The sequence below is a fragment of the Microplitis mediator genome, chromosome 5, assembly GCF_029852145.1.
Source record: "Microplitis mediator isolate UGA2020A chromosome 5, iyMicMedi2.1, whole genome shotgun sequence".
In the NCBI taxonomy this organism is placed as follows: domain Eukaryota; kingdom Metazoa; phylum Arthropoda; class Insecta; order Hymenoptera; family Braconidae; genus Microplitis; species Microplitis mediator.
Window position 1 is genome coordinate 16,287,156 of NC_079973.1, and position 21,457 is coordinate 16,308,612.

At 38.3% G+C, this 21,457-nt stretch overlaps 2 protein-coding genes across 2 annotated transcripts; both read right to left on the bottom strand.

Moving 5' to 3' along the window:
* Positions 1-243: 243 nt before the first annotated feature.
* Positions 244-2,398, bottom strand: LOC130668489 (uncharacterized). Its single transcript, XM_057470810.1, has 3 exons — positions 1,018-2,398; positions 551-913; positions 244-460 (listed from the first exon to the last, which is right to left on the bottom strand). The coding sequence occupies exons 1-3, from the start codon at positions 1,255-1,257 to the stop codon at positions 317-319; spliced, it is 747 nt and encodes a 248-aa protein (XP_057326793.1). The 5' UTR covers positions 1,258-2,398; the 3' UTR covers positions 244-316.
* An 8,093-nt stretch (positions 2,399-10,491) lies between these two features.
* LOC130667326 (uncharacterized) lies at positions 10,492-11,678 on the bottom strand. The gene is made up of 2 exons (XM_057468838.1): positions 11,341-11,678; positions 10,492-11,275 (listed from the first exon to the last, which is right to left on the bottom strand). The coding sequence occupies exons 1-2, from the start codon at positions 11,676-11,678 to the stop codon at positions 10,492-10,494; spliced, it is 1,122 nt and encodes a 373-aa protein (XP_057324821.1).
* Positions 11,679-21,457: the final 9,779 nt, after the last annotated feature.

Below are 21,457 nucleotides of genomic sequence, written 5' to 3' on the forward strand. Positions count from 1 at the left end.
AACATCAACAACATACGAACTTAAGAATAATATATATGTATGTATATATATCTTATAGTATTTCAACTTATTAACACTCGTTACTTATATATGTATATGATAAATATATCTTATAAGACTAGTAACATTCAAGTGAACATTACTAATCTACTTAATTAAATATTTATGAAAAGGAAGTAGAATAGGATGGGTACAACTAATTCAACATAAAAAGATTACAATAAACAAAATTTTATTAGGAAAACATGAATTACATCATAACATAACTTAAACCATACAAATAAAATATATATATTTCTAAGTCAAGCCCATCCAATCATAGAAGACCTTGACCGCAGTAGACACAGGGAGGACTCAGGAAACAAGCCACGTCCCGAAGTTCGTCCAGCAACAGGCCGACTCTGACCGAGGCGGTACTCATCCGCTCTTGGTAATGCGCAGGGCATAAATTTATCATCAGCTGAAACAATAACGAACATATATTAAATAAAGAACACACAAAAATCTAAATAGATGAATCTCTATATATTTATATGGGATAGATACTTACAGACAACACCGTATCATGCCGGAACTGATCCATAAACCTCCATGGGGTGTGCTCCGTGACCCATCTGCCCTCGTCAGTGGTCATTGGGGAGAGAACCGTAATCAACGGATCCGAAAACGGGATCAGGAACCCATATCCCTCCAAAAAGGTAACTCTAAATGATATTTGAAGTAATCCTCTGTTACTGGGGTAGATGGTTACCCCTGACAACGGCAGCACTACAGGAACCACCACTTCCTGTTGAGGAGAGGCCTCGAAAACCTCCGGGACTGGAGTCTCCACCGGAATGTCATCCTCCCCCTCGCTCTCGGAGGTAGACTCAAGAAGAGTGTGGTGCACTATAACAGTGGATCCCGAATGATGCTATATATATAAAAAAAAAAGAAAAAATATATATACAAATAAATAAATAAAATAAATATTTTTAATTTTGAAAAGTAAAGAAAAGAAAAACAAACTCAACGTACCCCATAGTCCGTGATCTCCAAACAATCGAGAGCTCTCGGAGGAGAACTATTTGCCCACTCCAACAATTCAGGAGAAGTAGGGACCCCTGGATGCCGAGCCTGTTCATCCTGAACCCGTGTAGATGGTGACTGCTCCAGAAGCTCTTCTTTCACCTCAAGTTCTCCAGAGGCCTCTTCTACATCCTGACGAATATCAGTATCATCTTGACACTCGACATCTTCAATCTTGACACGGAACATTTTGTTTTTTTATTATTTACTTTAAACACTGTTCGAAGTAAAACTTTGAGTGACGATTGAAAGATTCTTTCCGTTTATAAAGAAAACTCTCCAAGACCAGAAGATCAAGAAAAGTGGGATCACAAGCCAATCAAAACCCAAGAAATCCACAGATTTCCACAAAAGAAGAAAAAGGATGACCCCCATAACCCGATACGAGTACATCGCAACGAAACCTCCAAAAACCTATAAAATTTTAGAAACTTATCGATTCCGTAACAACAACCAAGATCAAACAGCCGAAATAACGTGATATTACAAACTATAAGTTTTTATTTAAAGATATGAAGCAAGACACCCGCCAATCAACTAGATAAAGGGAAGGAAGGTCACAAGAAGATTCAAGAACGCAATAACTAACGCCAATAGACAAAAGGGGACCAAAATGAAGAACCACCCACGACAATCACCCGCAAGAATAACTCGAAATTATTTTAAAAATACAGTACACAAAGGTTAAGATTAAAACGCAATTCATATTAATCAGTTCTAATTGCTTTTATTTATGCAACTTGCATAAATCAAAGTCATCGAGGACGATGACGACTTTAAGGGTAGAGGTGTAACAATCGATACATATAAATTGCGATTTAATCGATCAAAACAATAGTTTATATTATTATTTATTTTTCTCATTATTTTTGTTTACAAAAATACTCGACTACGCCCAATAATTCGACCTTTCTCTGGTATCTATGTACGTGTATGCACGATGACCGTGAACGGACAGGGATAAACAGATGGGACTACGTTATACCTATCTGTCCCTTTCTCTTTGTCATCTTTTCTCAGTCTAACTATGATGCTTAGAAGTATACTCATCTTGCATCCACACCTACCTGCGTACTTCTTGCGACAATACATTTACAATAGAATGTGTGTGTATGTGTGTGTAAGCATAGCATCAGATAGATGATCGGAATTATGATGAAATCATCGTCCACTTTACTTGGGACGCTTGCACGTGTGCACTGGGCCTTTGATAAATCCGTGGTAAACAACTTTACGAGCTAAATGATTGACGTTACTTATAACTTAAATTCAATATTTCTAGTCATATTTTGATTTCCAAACTATTGCTCAATAGGCTTACTCAGTTGTTTTTGTCACATAAGATGACCTCCAAATCCGGAATATTCACGCATCATATTTTTGTTTATTTTTGAGATATATCTAGACACCCTTTTACCAATACCGGACTTATAACATAGATTGCTCAACATGCTTACGCATTTGTTTTTCATGCAAACCCGGAAGACTTACGCATCATGTTTTTGACGCATCTCAATTCCCTAAACCCGGAAATTATAGCTAACACTACACCTACTGCGTGAATTACTCATTTGTTTGTCACAAAGATGACCACCGAATCTGGTACCCTTGCGTAATACTTCATTAGATCATCATCGATGAGCTAAACCAGGAAGAAATCCATAGGAACCAATACACTTCCCCCATCCAAAACTAGGGTATATAAACTGCCGAAAAACTAACGAAGGCAGTCAATCGCTAATCTAAAGTAATCTCTGCCGGATCTCGAGTCAATAGCTAAAATCTATCGCCGGTTCTTGGTCTGAAATTTTATCAACCTAAAGATTAGTTCTAAACGGCCACGTCCGATTAGTGCCGCGAATCAGAGTCTGAAATTTTAATCATTGGCCACGTAACGGTCCACCGCCTAGGCAATCGGGCTCCTTGGTCAAATACTTAAATTTTAAACTTGCTAAAATCTCGGTTGATTCGACTCACTCAAAACAGGATCATCGGTCTCGTGATGGTCCACAGCCTAGGAATCCGGACTCCTAGATCTAAATCCTGAATTAAAATAAAATAACTCGCGTTCGTATTCGATAGATAGGGGAGTGCATCATCTCGGTACCCCAGTAGCTTCGAATCCGAATAGTGCTTTTAATTTCGCTGAATCTAATTCACGAAGCCACAGTGCCGTGTCCCAGTGCAATTAAAAATAAAAGACATAAACTGTATAAATTCGCAATCATAAATTCAAATTGGTGAACTGTGAGAGAGTGTGATCAGCGAAAAATTGTAAACCACTTCAACCAGAGTGGTAAGTCTAATTGAATATTGTTAAAAGTATAACACACCTATGTAAAACAACATATAAGAATATACAATTCTTTTCCTTTTACAAAATATATCTTTTTCTTATTATACCTCTTGCTCTAACATTCACAAGTGAACGGGTACAGAAAGAGACAGACGCAAAGAACAGGGACTTCTCGAGGGCCCACATTCACCTACCTACTTTCCATTCGCTCTAATATCCCGGACCTATCCTAAGCCACGCAGGTCAACAATCGGGATAGTTTATTGTACTTCCGCTCGGTACAAAATAGACTTATTTACTATTTTGAAATATTACCGAATATTTAACATTCTCACACTAGCCACGTGACGGTCCTTATTTTTGGCTCCTTGGTTGAGTAATAGAATAAATATTACGGGTAGTTTTCTAGTAAATAATTAATTAAATATAACCCTTCGCCCGTCGCCTTCACTCTCTCCGATCGTGACAGCAGTTATTTCAAATAAAGTTTTTTCGAATTCCGCATTGTTTTCTAGTTATTATTGTGTTAATGTCAAGCGCATAAAAAAATAGTCTTCTGATCAATTTTAAGAGCTTGACATTAAAATAAAAGTCCGGGCCTCGGTTGGCCCTGCGGGTCAGCCCCAAAACTTCCCGCTGTTCTCGAGCTCAAGGAGCTTGAAAACATCACTGTGAATATATTTTCGAGCTCTTCGAGCTCGAAAATGCTGTTACATGCAATTATTTTGTTATCAGCCTTTTAAGCTCTAACAAGTTACGTTTTATGCTAGAGTTTGAAATGTTAAGAATCGAAAATCATTAATGAAGAAGCGGGTTTTAAATTTTCATTATCGATTATGTTCTCTGAAATAAATGTATTGAGGCAGAAATCTATGTCAGTGATCAAAATCGTGATTTGAATAAGTTTTGACTTAGGTCAGAGCAATAATATATGGAATATCCGAGAAAAACATTAAAAACTGGGTTTTTCAATTTTTTGCTGACAATATGTTTAAAACTAAGGAACAGGTTATATGACATTATCTGATAATCGGAAGAGACTATAAAAAAGAAGAGTTGGTATGATTTCAGACACATTTTAGCACATTATATTTTGATTTATCTGGAAAAAATAACATGATATGTTATTTTTTTAACTCTTCAGCGCCTATATCTTTTGAACTAATCAACCGATTTTGACGTTTGAGGTGGCAATCGGCGCGTTTTCTTAAACTCTACAGCCGATTAAATTTTGAAATTGATCGGATGAGTCACTTCAAAGATAATCGAAAAAAAACGTTTTTTACCATTTCTTTCGCCATCGATATCTCTTGAACAAATTGACCGATTGAGATGGTTAAGGTGGCATTCGACGCGGTTTACAAAGTTCTAGAGCTGATTAGATTTTGAAATCAATCGTTCCTGTCGTTTCTTAGAAATTACTAAAAAACTAGAAAAAAATAATTTTCTTTTTTCATTAATTCGCCAATATCTTCGAGTCTACTTAATCAAATGATCTGAAATTTTCAGGAAAGTTGCGGGCCAACAAGCTCTTTCGATTGCCACCTCAACCATTCAAATCGATTCATTAGTTAAAAAGTTACAAAGAGTTTACACACACACACACACACACACACACACACACACACACACACACACACACACACACACACACACACACACACACACACACACACACACATACACACACACATACACTCGGACATCATTCTAAAAATAGTCAGGATAGCTTTCTAGGACCTCAAAACGTCGACATCTGATGAAATCTCGACTTTCGAAAATCGGGGTGAAAACAATAACTTCCCAATTTTTCGAAAATCGTCGATTTTCTTAGCGGGAAGTTAAAAATAACTAGAAAACAATACGGAATTCGAAATAACTTTGCTGAAATTAACTTCTAGGGAATAAGATTGTCTACAAAAAAGGTCTTATGATATTTTGTAATGGGTCTGATAGTTTCGCCGGAAAAGTAAAAAGATCTCAAAATTTAATATGAATTTGACTTCAACCTTAAATAACTTTTGAACAAATAGATTTATCAAAAAATGATAAGAAACTTCTTTTGTTGAGAATTACCTTCACAAATGTGCCAATTATTCTTATGACGCATCATTAGCTACTTATAAAAATCAGAAGACGCAAAAAAAATTTTTTCCATGTTATTCTTATGGAAAATAGAAAAGTGCGATGAGGAACCTCTTAATATTAATATTAAGAGTTCTTATTTTCACAGGCGTTTTTTGTTATCTAAATGAAACTTTCGAACCTGTTTCCGAGAAAAAAATAAAAATTTGTTATTTTTTGGATCACCCTAATATATATATTAGGGTGTCCCAAGAACAACAAAGATTTTTTCTGCCCTCCGGCCGGAAAGTGGCAACTTTCGGGCCGCTGCCCTAAACGAAGTTGCAACTTTCCGGCTTCGTCAAGCAGAAAAATAGTATACGCACCTTGGCCAGTAAAAAAGAAAGCCTCAGACCACATGTTTGTCAGCCTCGGCTTCGCCTCGGCCAACAATTACATGTGCTCTGAGACTTTTCTTATTTTACTGGCCTAGGTATGTAATATACTATTTCATCTCAACGTCTTATAGGCTCAAAAGTTACTTTATATTATAAATGAATCCTCACGGATTTTCAGTTAGATATCTTTAAAATTGAGCTATCACAAAGGAGGGTCCCCTTTCTCATTTAAAATACACGCGAAAATTTTTCATTTCAGTTTTTCGTTATTAAAACTATAAAAAAAATTTTTTTTTCATTCTGCCTAGTCTCAATTCGTAGGAAATTGAATTCTCTATAAAAAGTGCTTATGCATTATGTGCGTCAAACGAACTGGGAACGAGTTACGGGGCTCCAAAGATCAACAAAAATTTAGTTTCCTCAATGGGAACCATTAGTTCTCACAAGGGGAACCCTGTCTTAGCCATTCAATGGCAATCCAAACTTGGGCTAAGACTGGGTAACCAAGCCTTGACCGTTCAATGGCAAGCCAAAATTGGGCCAAGACTGGGTAACCGAGCCTTGGCCATCAAATGGCAAGCCAGACTTGGGCCAAGATTGGATTACCCAAGATCGGGTATACCTATGGTTTAATACGTAGATCATATAAATATAGTGGTTCAACATTAGTAGGTTTATCGAGTAGCTATCGTTCGGACCCAACAATCAGAAGGGCGGCAGTTCGTGCCCGGAGCCCATCAGAATTTTCACTGAGTTTTCTTTACATTATTTACCTTCTTTAGATAGTTTAAACGTTAATGACCATCAATTCTGCAAGGTTATTAATAATAAATTTTTTCTTTTTAATTAAATTCATTCGTTTCCTCTATGCATAGGCAAGGTCGGGCAACAAAGCATGGGCCAGGTCTAGATACTAGATCTGGCCCAGTGTTATCATTCCAGAGTCCTACCAAGGCTGAGCCAAGGCTGGCTTACAAGCTTGGACCAAGGTTCTACATACTTGGGTCAAGTCTGGGCCCGTCGTGCTTTCTTCTCTGGGTGCTAAGAAAATCGACGATTTTCGAAAAATTGGGAAGTTATTGTTTTCACCCCGATTTGCAAAAATTAAAATTTCATCAGATGTCGACGTTTTGAGATCCTAGGAAGCTATTCTGACTATTTTTAGAATTATGTCCGAGTGTGCGTGTGTGTGTAAACTCTTCATAACTTCTTAACTAATGAACCGATTTTAATGGTTGAGGCGGTAATCGAAAGAGCTTGTTGGCCATCGACTTTTCTGAGAATTTCAGATCATCTAATCGAGTAGACTCGAAAATATTGGTGAATTAAAAAAAAAAAAATTTTTTTTTTAGTTTTTTATTGGTTTCTCAGAAACAAGTTGTACGATCGACTTCAAAATCTAATCAGCTCTATAAATCAATAAAACGCGTCGATTGCCGCCTTAGCCACCTCAATCGGATAATTCGTTTAAGAGTTATTGCGGGAGATAGAAATGATAAAAACGGTTTTTTGCGAATATCTTTAAAACAACTGAACTAAACTATTCCAAAATCTGATCAGCTTTAGGATTTATCAAAACGCGTCAAATGCCACCTCAACCACCGAAATCAGGTCATTTGTTTTAGAGATACCGCGGAAGAAAGAAACGATAAAACACAGTTTTTTGCAATTATCTTTGAAATAACTGAACCAATTGATTTCAAAATCTGATCAGCTTTAGACTTTACCAAAACGAGTTGATTGCCACTCCAAACATAAAAATCAGATCATTTGTCATAGAAAGATCGTGGGAAAAAAAAAGGTTAAAGAACGGTTTCTTCCAAATATCGTTGAAACGACTGAACCAATCGTTTTCAAATTTCAATCAGCTCTAGAATTCAACAAGATACGTCAACTGCAACATTAAATGCTAGAATTGGTTGATGATTTCAAAAGACATCGGCGTCAAAATGTCAACAAAATAACATTTTATGTTATTTTTTCTGGATGTCATAAAATAATGTATTAAAATATGTCTAAAATCATACCAACTCTTCGTCTTTGTGGTCTCTTTCGATCCCCATATAATTTCATCTTACTTGTTCTTTGTCAACAATTGTATTTAATTGTGAACAACATGACCTGTCAATTTCACAGCTATTTTATATTCTAAAAGTATTTTTTTTGTTACTTATGATGTATCAAATGTACCTCTACGCCCTATGATTATCACTGGTCTTGTCATCGTGATAGCCGTTAGAATTCTTATTAGATCTTACTAAAAATTTTTACACATATTCTATGGGTACTTTTTTTTATTAAGTTCGAAGATTGGCTAAATCAGTAGATTAGTTCAGAAGTCATAGCTGTTTGAAATCTTAACGATTTTTCAGAAAAATCAGTTTTTATTCACTGTTAAAGTTGTATAACTTTGAAATCGAAACTCTTAGACGATTTCTGTAGAAAGTATCAGAAGGTTTGTTTTATAAGTTGAAATTTTTTTACCTTAAACGTTATGTTTTGACTCTTCTTTCCAATAATTTGATAGCCCTAAATGTTTGAATAAAATCATGAAAATTTAAAATATGGTTTTCATTCCTGATAACTTATGCATTTCTCAGTATATTCCAATTCTATCAATTATATTTTATTGTGATCTTTCAATTATTAAGGTTCGTATAACTCTAAAACGAAATATTTTAAATCATTTTTACCTAATGTATCTTAAAGATGACTTGATAGGCTTCAACTTTGTACCTTAAACTTGACATTTTTACTGTTTTATGATACTTTCAAAGCATTGGAAATTTTTTTCAATATAGAAACGCGCATCTGTCATGGTTTCAAGTCTTGATAACTTATGCATTGCACATTAAAATCTATTTCCGTTAAATTTTTCTTCTCGATAATAAAACGATCTTTTATTATGATTGCACTGAAAGACAATATTTTGTTAATAGCAATACTGTTAAATTATAGTCATCATCTAAAAATTGAGTAAACATTGTAGACTATGTATATAGCAGTACTCTATTGGCGTAAAAGTTATACTGGTATATTATCTATATAATCGGCCAAAAGTTAGTGTAAAATGAGGGGATGAACTTGTGGATCTGATTTAGGCGTGAGGTTTTTAAACAACTAAAAAATTATACTTGGTTTAATGAAAAATAATTTAGAGATTTATTTACACTTATTCACACCTTCAATTGTAAGAATTTAATACTTATAGCGAATGCGACTAAAGCAATACTTGAGAGCAAACGCAACACTGAAAAAAAGACTCGCGTATAATAAATTGACACGTGGTCGATAGCGGTTAGATTCACGGAAATTAATTCACTTATTAATTACACGCGAATGACAATTCATTTATACACAATAAATAGCAGCATTAATATACTGACTAAATATTGAGGATAATTTAGCACAAAGTTTAGTATTATATTACACAAGAGAATACTTTATATAGCAGAGCAGTTTTCTGAGTACGAGGTTGTATATAACAAAGCACGTTGTAGAACAGATGATGAAACGACGGCGTCTTCCTTCGTTCCCGCTTGAAGGTGACGTGGACAGCATGGCTGTCCCAGTGAATTCTTTCATTGGCTTAAAAGCGTGCCAACAGGAAATAGTTAGCCGGCAATTTTTCTGATTCACCGGCTGGTAGCGGGTTCTCATGTCATCTTGACACGGTCCCCGCTCCCGGACTAGCGGAAATGCACGAAGCTTTTAAACTTAATCAAGCTCGTGACTGAACATTCTCCCCAGCGCCCGCAACGGTGTCGACAGGATTATCATCTGGAGAGTGAACTGGTAGTACACACAGTTTAGCGATTGGTCGAACAAGTTCAGTAGTAGCGGTCTTCAGGGTGACTACTCAAGTCAGGCCATCTCTCCCTGGGTGTAATGCGAGTACTCTTGCAAGTGGCCATTTAGATGGTGGAACCTCTCATCAGTCAGCAAGACTAATGAGCCCACTTTGATGTCATTAGATGAATGGTGCCACTTAGATATAGACTGATGACGTTGTAGGTACTCAGACTATCATCTGCTCCAAAATTTCTGGAACATTTGTTGTAATTGTTGCCAGCGTGACAACGTAGCGGTATTGTTCTCCAGTAGTGAAGGACCAGGTCTAGCGATTAGCGGTTCACCAACGAAGAAATGTCCGGAAGTCAGAGCAGTTAAATCTGCAAGATCTTCAGATAGCGGAGCGATCGGTCTTGAATTCAGCACAGCTTCAATCTGTGTTAACACTGTAGCGAGTTGGTCGTAGGTCAATAGCGATTCACCAATAGTTCATATAAAATGAAACTTGATTGATTTAACGGCTGCTTCCCATTTGCCACCAAAATGAGGAGCGATGGGCGGGTTGAACTTCCAGTTTGTGCCATCTGTAGCGAGTAAATACTGGAGTTCCTTTAGCTGTCTCGATCCTGCTGCGAATTCTTTCTTCAGCGTGGCGTCTGCTCCTACAAAGTTTGTACCACAGTCCAAGTATAGGGTACTGCAGGCACCTCTCCGACTAGTAAATCTTCAAAATGCTGCGACGAAACCTTTATAAGTTTTCGCACCTCGACCTTGAAATGTCTTCAGTGTTACTGGTCCAGCGTAGTCTATTCCAGTGTGTAAGAAGGCTTTAGATGGTCTTACACGAGCGGATGGCAACTGTCCCATTAGTTGTTATGCACGAACGCCTCTATGTCTCGTGCACACGACGCAGCGAAGAATATGAGACCTGACTGGAACTCGCCCACCTTCTATCCAGACAAATCTCCGTAGATCAGCGAGAGTAAATTGAGTTCTCCCGTGGAATGTTCTATGATGCGAATGATCTATTAATAGCGTACTTAAGCGTGATGATCTTGGTAAAATAGCTGGATTTTTTTGGTCATCATCCAGTAGCGAATTCTTCACGCGACCGCCGACTCTGAGTACTCTGTTGTAGTCGACGTAGGGAATCAATTCAGCGAGACGATGATTTCGTTGTAGAGAATCACCATCTTTCAGTAGTTTCAGCTCTTGCGAATAGTACTGTTTTGGTGTGTACTTAATCAGCAAAGTCTTTGTGAGTTTCAGGTCAACTGTAGATAGTGGTGTGGCCAGTGTGGACTGTGGCACTTGTTCAAATTTAGCAATGGCACGTAGGCAGATTCCAAGCGTGCGAAGTAGTGGTGACAATTTAGAAAATTCATCCAGTAGCGTGTGTAGCAGGTGTGAATCTGCCTTGAAGATGGTAAAACCCAGACCTGGACGTTCTTCAAGATGTGATACCGTCTGCGTAGGGATGTCAAAAAATGGCCAGTTCTCTTTTGATTGACTGAGCCACTTAGGTCCCGTCCACCATAGCGAATGCTGTTCTAATTTGACTGCTGTTAAAGCTCTTGAAGCGCAGTCAGCTGGATTAAGATTCACTGGAATAAAATCCCAGTTGACACTTGATAGCGATTTTTGAATCTTGGTAACTCTGTTGTGAATGTAGATTTTTCATCTAGCTGGGTTGTTTCGAAATTCCATTCTTGAAGAAGTAACGGCGATAGCGTAGCATCCCAGTCGAAGTTCTGCAGCCATAGCTTCTGCATGAACATCTTGGCTCTTACGAAGATCGGTACCAAAAACCCAAGCGGGTCAAACAAGTGAGTAATTTCAGATAAAATTATGCGTTTAGTTGTTGGAGATGCTTCTGGTAGCGAATAGCCAAACTGGAATTTATCCTGTGTTGAATTCCAGGTTAATCCGACCACTTTTACTGTAGTATCCCCAAGATCTCGTAGTGTATCTTCTTGGGTTTCAACTGGAGTGACTTGAGAGAGTAATTTCGTTGAATTACTTGCCCATTTTGCGAGCGGAAAACATCCTGTGGCACACATATTTTTTGTGTCGAGAGCGACTTGAATTGCCTCAGCGAGTTCGTCTGCGCCTCCATAGATGTCCTCAATGTAGCGTGTATTTGTTAGCGGTTCAACAGCCTTTGGAAATTAATTTCCTTTGTTATGTCCGCCGCTTAATTTTTAATTATTTATCCGGGATTTCTCCCTTTGGTAGCGATAGTAATTTTGGACAAGCGGGTTGGAGGGTGCGGACAACAATAAAGAATACGAGGAAGAAATTATCTTCCTATAATTTATTATTTATAGTGGATCTTTTCGAAAATTAAGAACCCAAACGTCTTCAAAGAGACTGGTGCTCTTGTTTAAGCCAAAAGTAATTTTATGACGATAGAAAAATAGTTCTTTCACCTACCTTTCGATGTCAATTCTTCTAGTACGGCAGCTATTATCCCTCCAGAACTAAACAGCTCACTCGGCCTTCCTGTAAGGTTGGTAGAATGGGTGCGGCTGGGTTGATAGGATGATATCTTATGTACTACTTTCGAATGAAAATCGAACGGCTTGAGTGATGAACTTGATCTTTTATTATATTTTAATTGACAACGTTTTAACAGAACGTCACTTGTTCACTCTAGTTTTTCACAACTTTTATATAATTTGTATTATAAGATTATTTATCTTATCGGATATTTTAAACAGATTTTTATTTATTAATGCGTTCTTTTTCACACCCAAAAGGGGTTTTATGCGCAGAAACTCGGCACAAAGTGAGATCACAAATTCACGTGATTTGTGTCACAATTCACTCGAACCGGATAGATCTTCGAGATCTTTCAATTGCAATTAAGAACTATACTCTACACGATAGTTGACTATCAGCCGAGTATCTAACTCAATTGGCAATTTAATTTATTAATAATGACTGTAAATGAATAAATTAATATCCTACACGAACTTAATCAGCCGGATACCTAGATCGATTTACGGTATAATCGATTTGAATTTTTGTAAATGAATAAATTAATATCCTACACGAAATTAATCAGCCGGATACCTAGATCGATTTATAATTTATTTAAAGTGAATTTGGAAAACCGTAACTGATAAAATAATATCCTACACGAAATTAATCAGCCGGATACCTAAATCAGCGACGATTACTTATTGCCACGTCGGAAGATTTCTGCAATAAGATTACGGGCTATCGACGCCGTTTACGCGGACCAAGAAGTTAAAAATGAACTGAAGGCCCTGAGCCATGGTGCTCAGGCTTTTTATAAACTTTGTTTTGACAGTTGATGGGGAATTTTTAATTATCGTCATTGGTTGAAAGTGACGACAGTTTATCATTTATTCGTTAAACTTATTGCAGGTGTCTTCCCACTATTCTTTGCCGCATAAAAAGGTGAAAAAGCTGACGCTGCGTTTTCGCGCGCTTTTCAAAGAGTAGCTCAGAAATAATTATTTTAAATAATTATAAAAATGAAAAAAAAAATTATTTGGACATAACAATCCCCCGGAAAGTAAGAGGGTTGCAAAATTCTCTTGCTTTCCTAAACATATGTCCTCTCTTTTAAGAAGCTCGCGATAACGCTTACAAATTTAGTTAAAAAGAACTTACAACTAGATATATGAAAATATTTAAAATATAGAAGATTACATTTGAGTTTCCCAATATTTATGGTGTATATGTATGTATATATATGTTAATATGAATTTTATATAGTTTTTTTTCTTAAAATATATCATTTCCCATTACCAAAATAATTATAATTATTCTTAAATATAAGGATTACATAGTATGATTATCCCAAATTAGGATTACAATATTATTTATTTCAACTTTTCACACGCATGTAATGCGTACACTTAAGCATATTTATGACCTTGAGAAAATAAAGGCAAAGTGAATTTCAACATGTTTTACAATTTAGTTTAATAGTTTTAAGAGTGACTTTTATCATTTTATTCATAAGTTTAATTCCATGTGATTTTAACAAACACTCTCACAGCTACCGCGTCTTATTACCGCTGACGGTGCGTTTATACGTTAAGTCGGGCATTCAGTCATCTGATTTGGAACTGGCACAATGTGCACGTCTTTCGATCAAAAGTATGACCTTGGGGATCCCATTTATTATTTTATAAGATTTTACGCCGAATTTACTTATATTCGGAGGAATTTTTTTTTTCAATTTGGGATCCCAGAATTCACATTTGTGAGTGTTATTACTCGTGTGGTGTGTGTAATAATCTGTTACACGTAAGTGTTAAAGTGTCAAGTTAAGTTGATTGTGATTGTAGTGTTTATTAATTAATCTATTTAGTTTTATTTAAGTCTGGGTTCTCTACCGTGCTGTCCATCCCGGCTAAAGCGTGAGCTTTTCCTGGCATGGAGTAAACATCTTTGGAGGAAAAAGGACGAGGACTTGGATGATTGGATGGAGGACTGGATATCAATTTCCTGGCTCTTTAGGGAAGATGGAGGTGATGAGCCAGAAAAGTAGGAATTCGAGGTAGCGGAAGAAAATGGGGCAATTCGGCCATCACCAGCGTTCGCTGGGTAACCGAAGTGATGTTACCACTTGCAAGTCAAGTTCACCTGTCGGTTTTCTCTTTTTAATAAAGAGAAAATAAGCTTAAAGATCGTGTGTTCCTTCTTTTAACTCAAAAATTCGCCCATTCCGTCAAATAACCATATACAACTTGGATATGGTTAAATATGCAAGTGTATACGTCAAGAAAACTTGGTTTTCCCTTTTTTTTTTTGAGTTTAAAGTTTTTTTTTTTTATTACGGCGCAATTATCTAAATTCGCCAGGTAAGTGTTCTTAGTTTATTATGGAACTTATGACTAGTCTGAGGTGAGTAACATCCTGAAGTTGGTTTTTGAAAGAAAAATTTCTTTCTATTTACAGCTTCCATTTTCTTGTTATAGGTGGTGAAAAGGAGTTTTTTTAAGGAGTTTCCATGGGGTTTAAATTTTCAAAAGGAGAATTTGGCAGAGAAATGGCGTCCTATAAGAAAATTTTTGTTAAGGCTGTGATAATATTTGTCAGCGACTGTCATCTGCGTTTGGATTCGCGCATGCGCTATGAAAGTTAAACGTTTAAATAATTTGCTTTAATTTCAAAAGTAATTTCGCGGTTTCTAACAGGAATTTACCAATTATCCTGTTTCCTCGAATGTTCAGGTGATTTTAAATTTCTTTAATAGTTTAGATATAAAAATCTATTATTAAATTTCTTTCCTTTTTCCAAAATCTATCTGGTAAACTTAAGTCTAGTCGTATGTTTCTTAGTTAAAAATTTTTCTCTTTTTAAAATAAAGTGGTGGTAAAATAGGAATCTTCCTCAAAGATAACTATAGATATGTTTAAATGAATACAAGATTTGTGAATGTTTTCAAAAATGGCCCCGAAACTTAGTTCGGGATCAGTTCCTAAATAATTAGAAGAAGATTGCTATTTTTACCACGTGAAATTTTTTTTTTTTTTTTTGTTGATTATACATTATTCTTATCTTATTTAGGTTGATTATATTGGTGCGTTAAAGTCGGAGAGACGGAGACCTCTGGATGTACGAGTTGAAGTTGTTCGCCGATTTGCGGAGAATGAGACATGAGTTGGTGTCGACGGATGATCTTGGAGTTCGATGACCTCTGGTTGATCCTTGATTTGGACTGCCTTTGGTTTGAGATCGGAGGTACGTTTGGTTTCTGTTATTGTCTTATGAAGTACCTCGACTGGCTGCTTGTTTTTCTTGTAGGTGAAGCAGCGCCTCTTGCCTGAGCAGATACAACACTTGAGGAAAACTGGCACGATGAGAATGACACACAAGATGACGAGGATAGACATATTTCCCGCCGTCATCGTTCGTTGTATCTCGTCCTCCTGATGATGCAGCGATATTTCAGACATCCGGTTTTCTGTTTCTTCTAGTCCTGCTCCCCAGGGTTGAAATTTATCGATTGTGTTTAACGGGTCGATGTTCTTTTTGAAGAGAAACCCTGATACTTTGGGCTCGGCTGTTAAATTTGTTGACAGTGTTTCTAAGGTTAAATTTAACTTCGGCAGCGTGATATTCAGCTGGGTGATTTCCTCATCTATACTTTTGATTAGGTATTTTCCGTTTTTCATTTCGCATCTGCCCTGGATATGGATCATTCCCGTTCCATTGATATAGTAATCTTTTTCGACTGGGTTCAAACATTTGAGACTTAACTTTTCTTCCTTGCAGGTCGAATAAGCCCACGAGTTTGGTTGATTGAGCTTTATCCACGTAGTTTTGCAATCGGGGATAATGCGGATGTTGCAAGTTCTCGAAATATCTTCTGTCGATTTCAAGAGCAGCTTCATCTCGCAGTCGACTTCTTCTGGGTCTTCTGTAGATTGAAATGGAATATCGGGACGACACGATAGATCTTCTCCGATGGTTCTGCATTTATTTATATATTCAGAGTCTGCTAGGAAAAATCTTCGCAGGCCTGGATCTGTAACCAAGAACCTTTTGGATGGTAAGATGGTCAAAGTTTGAATTTTTCCGTTCACATTTTCTGGTTTTGGCAACGGTCTCATTTCATACGATAGTAGCGGAATCTTGTGGAACAGAGGCAAGGTTACTATAATGAGTAAATAACCTTTTGCCCTCGCTACCTTTACTGTCGATACTGCTGACAAAGTTGAGAGGTCCATCCTGTCAATCGGCTGTGGTGGATTTAAATCAGGGTGTTTCCGCATGATGTCGATCGTTGCTTTGTAAAGTTGTTTTGGTGATATCGCTTGAGGAGAGAGTCTGCCGGCTTTTGCCTCTTCGATGATGGTTTCGGCCTCTCTCAGGACTCGTAGGTGGTGATTGGCGACTTCTAAGCGCTCATCCCCCAGCATGAGGACTTTCGTGACATAAACTACTTTTTCTAAGGAGTTTAGCGTTGCGTTTATGAATGCGTGAGTGACGTCCGCGAGTTTGTTCAGATTTGACTGCATCTGAGCCTCACTCTGAAGGATGGTATTAATCTCACTCTTGACGATGTGAGTGGCGTTCTGTACCAGGTGCACCATTTCGGCATTATCTTGATATAACTTGTTAATTTCCTTATTAATGTGTTCTTTGTCTTCATAATCCATGGTCCCAAACAATTCTCGAGAAATCGTGCCTATGAAACCGAACCATGGAGCTCTCTGGTTACGGTCAAGTGGCGGTGTTTGAAAATTCGTTTCGTCGAGGAGTTGGTCTAAGCGATGCATGGCCTGATATATTTGAACCTGTACCTCATTTATCATGTCGATTTTCAGATAATGCATGCAGGACCCGACGTCGATGATCTTGGCACAAGCGAGCATGGTTGAATGTATATGTTCCAAATCGAAGGGGTACAGGTCTACCAACCCCTTGGAGTTAATGGAAGAAATGATGCACCAATTTTCTTCAATCAAGTGAATCCTCTTAAATGGGTCATACAATAACCCTGGGTTGTCCGCCAATGGTTGAATGGTCATGACGTCCTTGGATTGGCTGCCTTCTATGATGATGGCCAAGAATATCAACAACGCCTTCATGGTGGTAAATTATTTCCTTGGATCTGAAACAGAGAACTTTATAAAGGTTTAGCCTTTTGATCGACAGCAGGTTTAGCCTTATTAGGGTTGACCAATTTTCGGTTCCCTTTGTCATTCAGGTAAATAAGACTTCCAAATTCGTTAATTTCGACAATTTCATAAGGCCCGGTGTAATAAACATCGAGTTTATTTTTCCTCGGCTCTTTTAGAACATAAATAAAATCACCTACTTTAAAGGTTCTGGCATGTATGTGTCGATCATAACGAGTTTTGGAATCTTGTTTTGCCTTATTGAGACAATCAGCAGCGATTTCTCTAACTTCTGATAATCTTCCCATAAGGTCAGCGAGATAATCAGAATAAGTTTCGATTCTAAAATAATCAGGGAATTGGGTTGGCAATCGAGCTCTCCGACCAAACATCAACTCAAATGGAGTGAATTTGGTAGAGGTGTGCACGTTTGTATTGTAACTCAACGCAGCAAGACCCACATATCGATCCCAGTTCGGATACTTATCTGAAATTACTCGCAAAAAGTCTATCAATGGTTGATGGCTCCTTTCTAAGGATCCATTTGACTGGGGGTAATAACCCGAAGTCGTTAATCTTTGTATTTTTAAAGCTTTTGCAACCTGTTGTATTATTTTCGAGGTAAATGACGTACCTTTGTCTGAGAGGATGACTCTCGGGCACCCATAATAACACATATATCGATCGACAAGGGCTTCAGCCACTGTTGTCGATCGGATATCGGGTATTGGGATCGCGGTTACGGCTTTCGAAAAGTTATCCTGGATCGTCAGGATATGGACATTTCCACTTCTGGTCATTGGAAGTGGTCCAACGGTATCGATGGAAATTTTCTCGAAGGGCTCGAAGGGAGTATCGGTTATCATCATTGGTTGTTTAGTTTTTATTCGCGTGAGTTTGTTTTTCTGGCAAATTTCGCATTTCTGGATAAATCTATAGATCTTTTCCTTCATGCCGGGCCAGTAGAATCTCTCGCGGATTCGCCAATAAGTTTTCACGACACCTTTGTGGCCTGCTATAGGGCTACAGTGGTTTTCTTCGATGATTTTATCGCGTAATTCTTCGGCAGGAACTTCTATATTTCCTTCGCAAAGAGTTACCTCGATTGGACAATCGCCCAACTCTTGTATGAGATAAGACTTTATGTTCAAATCGTCGAAGTCATCCCCCTGTTTCGCTATGCGGAACGTATAAATCTCATGTTTGAACATGGATGCTCGTAGATTTCGTAGTCCTTCAATTAAATTTGTTAAGTCGATTTTTCCAAAATGATTTTTCTTGACGAAAACGGTAAAGATGGAACATTGACCCAATTTTGTGACAAGTACGTCACCCAATTTTGGTCTAGCCGCTTTCAGGTCTTCTCGATTGATGAAAGTGAGATCTCTCAACAGCTTTGAAACTGGTTTCATCATTTCACAATCCAAGGACAGGAAATGCACCATGTGATCTCTCACATACGTGATTCCATCTCGACTGTCTTTGAATTTAATTTGATTTTTAGGCAGTTTCTGAGGTCTGTCAGATTCAGAGCCAGATGAAGAAGAAACTTCGGGCGGTGAGTAGTTTTGACCACTCAAATCTTCGGCTATGTCCGAAGATGGAGGGTCGAAGACGCACCATGGAGCTTGATTCGGAAATTTAGGTGGCAAATCATCATTCACAGCCGGCTCATCCCCCAGTTGTTCGTCAACAACTTCCGGATGTGTCACATGGCGAAGATCCGATTCATTTGCCTGCTCATTTCCGTCGTCTTGTTCTTGGTGTACCTCTACTTGAATCACCGTGGCTTCGTCATATTGTGTGGTCTCTGATTGGTTTGATTGAGAAGAGCTCTCTTCCCCTCTCGTCAGATCTTTTGTAGAATTTTTATTTGGTGATTTGGGTTGCTGGCTTTCGTTCAGCAACGTTTTGTCATTATCATTATTTTTTGGAGAAACTTCCCCCATTCGCTTGGGAGTTTCCCTTGGTGCTATACTGGAAGATGCAGCTGGAAAATCTTCAGTATTGCACGACTCGTTCGTGCTTTACGATCGAAAAATTTTTTAAGGTTTGAGAAGTAGAAGGTCTTGCTGTGATGGTAGAATTCCGACTGTCTGCTTCTACATCGTCATTCCAACAAAAGGTTTTAGAATGGTCATCATATTTCAGCCCTTTATGCTCTTTCTGTGCAGCTCTCAACACAGTGTGTTTCCACATGGGAGTAGATGGGCTTGAACCACCACTTAAATATTTTTCGCGAAGTTTGGTAGCTCGCGACAACGGTGGAGTTGCTGGATTTGTTTCAACTTGGGCTTCTGGCTCAGAGCAGCTGGCTTCGCTGGAGTCTTCGTCTTCTACTGTACTTTCGTTTTCACGAAGAAATTCGTCTTCCTCTTCCTCTTCCATTTCTTCGGAATCGTCTGGGTCTTCGTTTTCATCGTATTCGTGCGGAAGATAACTCTGTTCAAGATATTCTCTGACTTCCTTAGCCACCTGAGGGCTGACTACTGGCAGTGGATTGTAGTAGTCGTCTGGATGGACAGAGCAATCCGCTTCTTTATCTGGGATGTTAACGGTTCGTTGTTCGAGGGCTCTGTTGAAACGTTCGAATGATTTTCTCAAATCTTCCCGCAATTGTTGTCGATCTATAGCCTCGGGCGAATTTTCATCCCCCTGATCGCTGGAGCTTTTATCCTGTTCGTTCATCAGATATTCTTCGTTCATGAGTCGGACTGCTTCTTCTTCCTCCTCGTCTGTTTCTTCCGAATTCGTTTCAGGCTCTGGTTCTGGATCCACTGGAACTTGAGGTTTTGATGATGTGGGTGGTTGATTTTCTTCGAATACGTCATCTTCAATACCCCCTGAAACGTCAGGTTCGGCGGTACTTATCTCACAGTAATTTAGCTTATTCTTATTTGGGTTTAGTTCTGTGGCTCGTCTCATACGTAAACGAGACGCAATTGTATCACGAGGTTGTGGAGCGCTGTTGACACGGGGTTTATTTTTACCTCCCGGTTTTCGACCTCGTTTTACTGCTGCTATTGCTTCGTCTTCAGGACACGAATTTTTCTTGAGCGGTAACATTACAGCTTCTTTGATGGGTGTTTCTTCTGAGTTAATCTCTGCCGGAGATCTTCCTTCGGGATTGTAAGATAATCCTTCGGCATATTGCTCGGAGATTTTATGACAAACAACAACAGAGAATTTATATTCACTTAATTTAGATCTCCATTTGATTTGGCGTTCTGTAACGGTTTGGCTATCCTTTAACCAGGACATACAAGGACTGCTTGTATACAAGGTGAAGGGCTTACCATAGAGGTAAGGCCGGAATTGTTGCACCGCATACAAAACCGCCAAACATTCTTTTTCGTTATGTGTATATCTGATTTCAGTTTCTTGCAAAACTCTAGATGTACATGAGACAATTTTCTCGACATTTGCATCCGGGTTTTCAGGAGTTTGATCTTCGTTATCGAGTTCTTGGCTCAAGATACCCGAGATGCCAACATCGGATGAACTAGTTGCTAGTATAAACGGTCGATTAAAATCTGGGTAAGCGAGGAATGAATTCTCGCACAATGCATTCTTTATGTCATCGAAAGCTTTTTGAGAATCAGCTGACCAGACGAACGGTTTAGTTTTTCTGGTAAGGTCAGTGATTGGTTTCGCTCTTTCAGCGAAGTTTTCGATGAAACGTCAGTAGTAGTTAGCTAACCCCATAAATTTGCGCGCCTCCGTATGATTACGGGGGTGGGACGCATTTTTAAGGGATGAAATTTTCTTTGGATCGGGTTTTACGCCATCTTTAGTGATAATGTGACCCAAATATTCCACCTCGGGGCAGAGAAATTTACATTTCTCGGGCTGAAGAGTTAGCCCAGCTTCTCGGAGGCGGTTGAAAAGCCTTTGCACTCGTACTTCGTGCTCTTCAAGTGAAGATGCGTAACTTACGAAATCATCCAGGTAAATGAACAATTCGGTGCCTTTTAACCCACTCAAAGTGGAGTCCATCATGCGTTGGAAAATTGCTGGAGCGCACTCAAGCCCAAAAGGCATGCAGCAATATTCCCAATGGCCATCAGGGGTAGAAAACGCAGTTTTCTCAGCATCCCTGGGATCCATTGGTACTTGATGGAAACCGCTTGCAAGATCAAACACGCTGAAATATTTCGCTCCACCGAGTTGATCTAGAATGTCAATTATGAGTGGTAAGGGATAAGCATCCCCGATGGTTATTTTATTCAAAT

What these genes read in the sequence shown, in the direction of transcription:
- LOC130668489 (XM_057470810.1), bottom strand. Translation starts at nt 1,257, where the DNA reads ATGTTCCGTGTCAAGATTGAAGATGTCGAGTGTCAAGATGATACTGAT. An exon ending in TGGAGATCACGGACTATGGG is followed by an intron (nt 914 to 1,017) that starts GTACGTTGAGTT and finishes TTATATATATAG; the next exon opens with CATCATTCGGGATCCACTGT. An exon ending in GGCATGATACGGTGTTGTCT is followed by an intron (nt 461 to 550) that starts GTAAGTATCTAT and finishes TTATTGTTTCAG; the next exon opens with CTGATGATAAATTTATGCCC.
- LOC130667326 (XM_057468838.1), bottom strand. Translation starts at nt 11,678, where the DNA reads ATGTGTGCCACAGGATGTTTTCCGCTCGCAAAATGGGCAAGTAATTCA. An exon ending in TGGGATGCTACGCTATCGCC is followed by an intron (nt 11,276 to 11,340) that starts GTTACTTCTTCA and finishes CATTCACAACAG; the next exon opens with AGTTACCAAGATTCAAAAAT.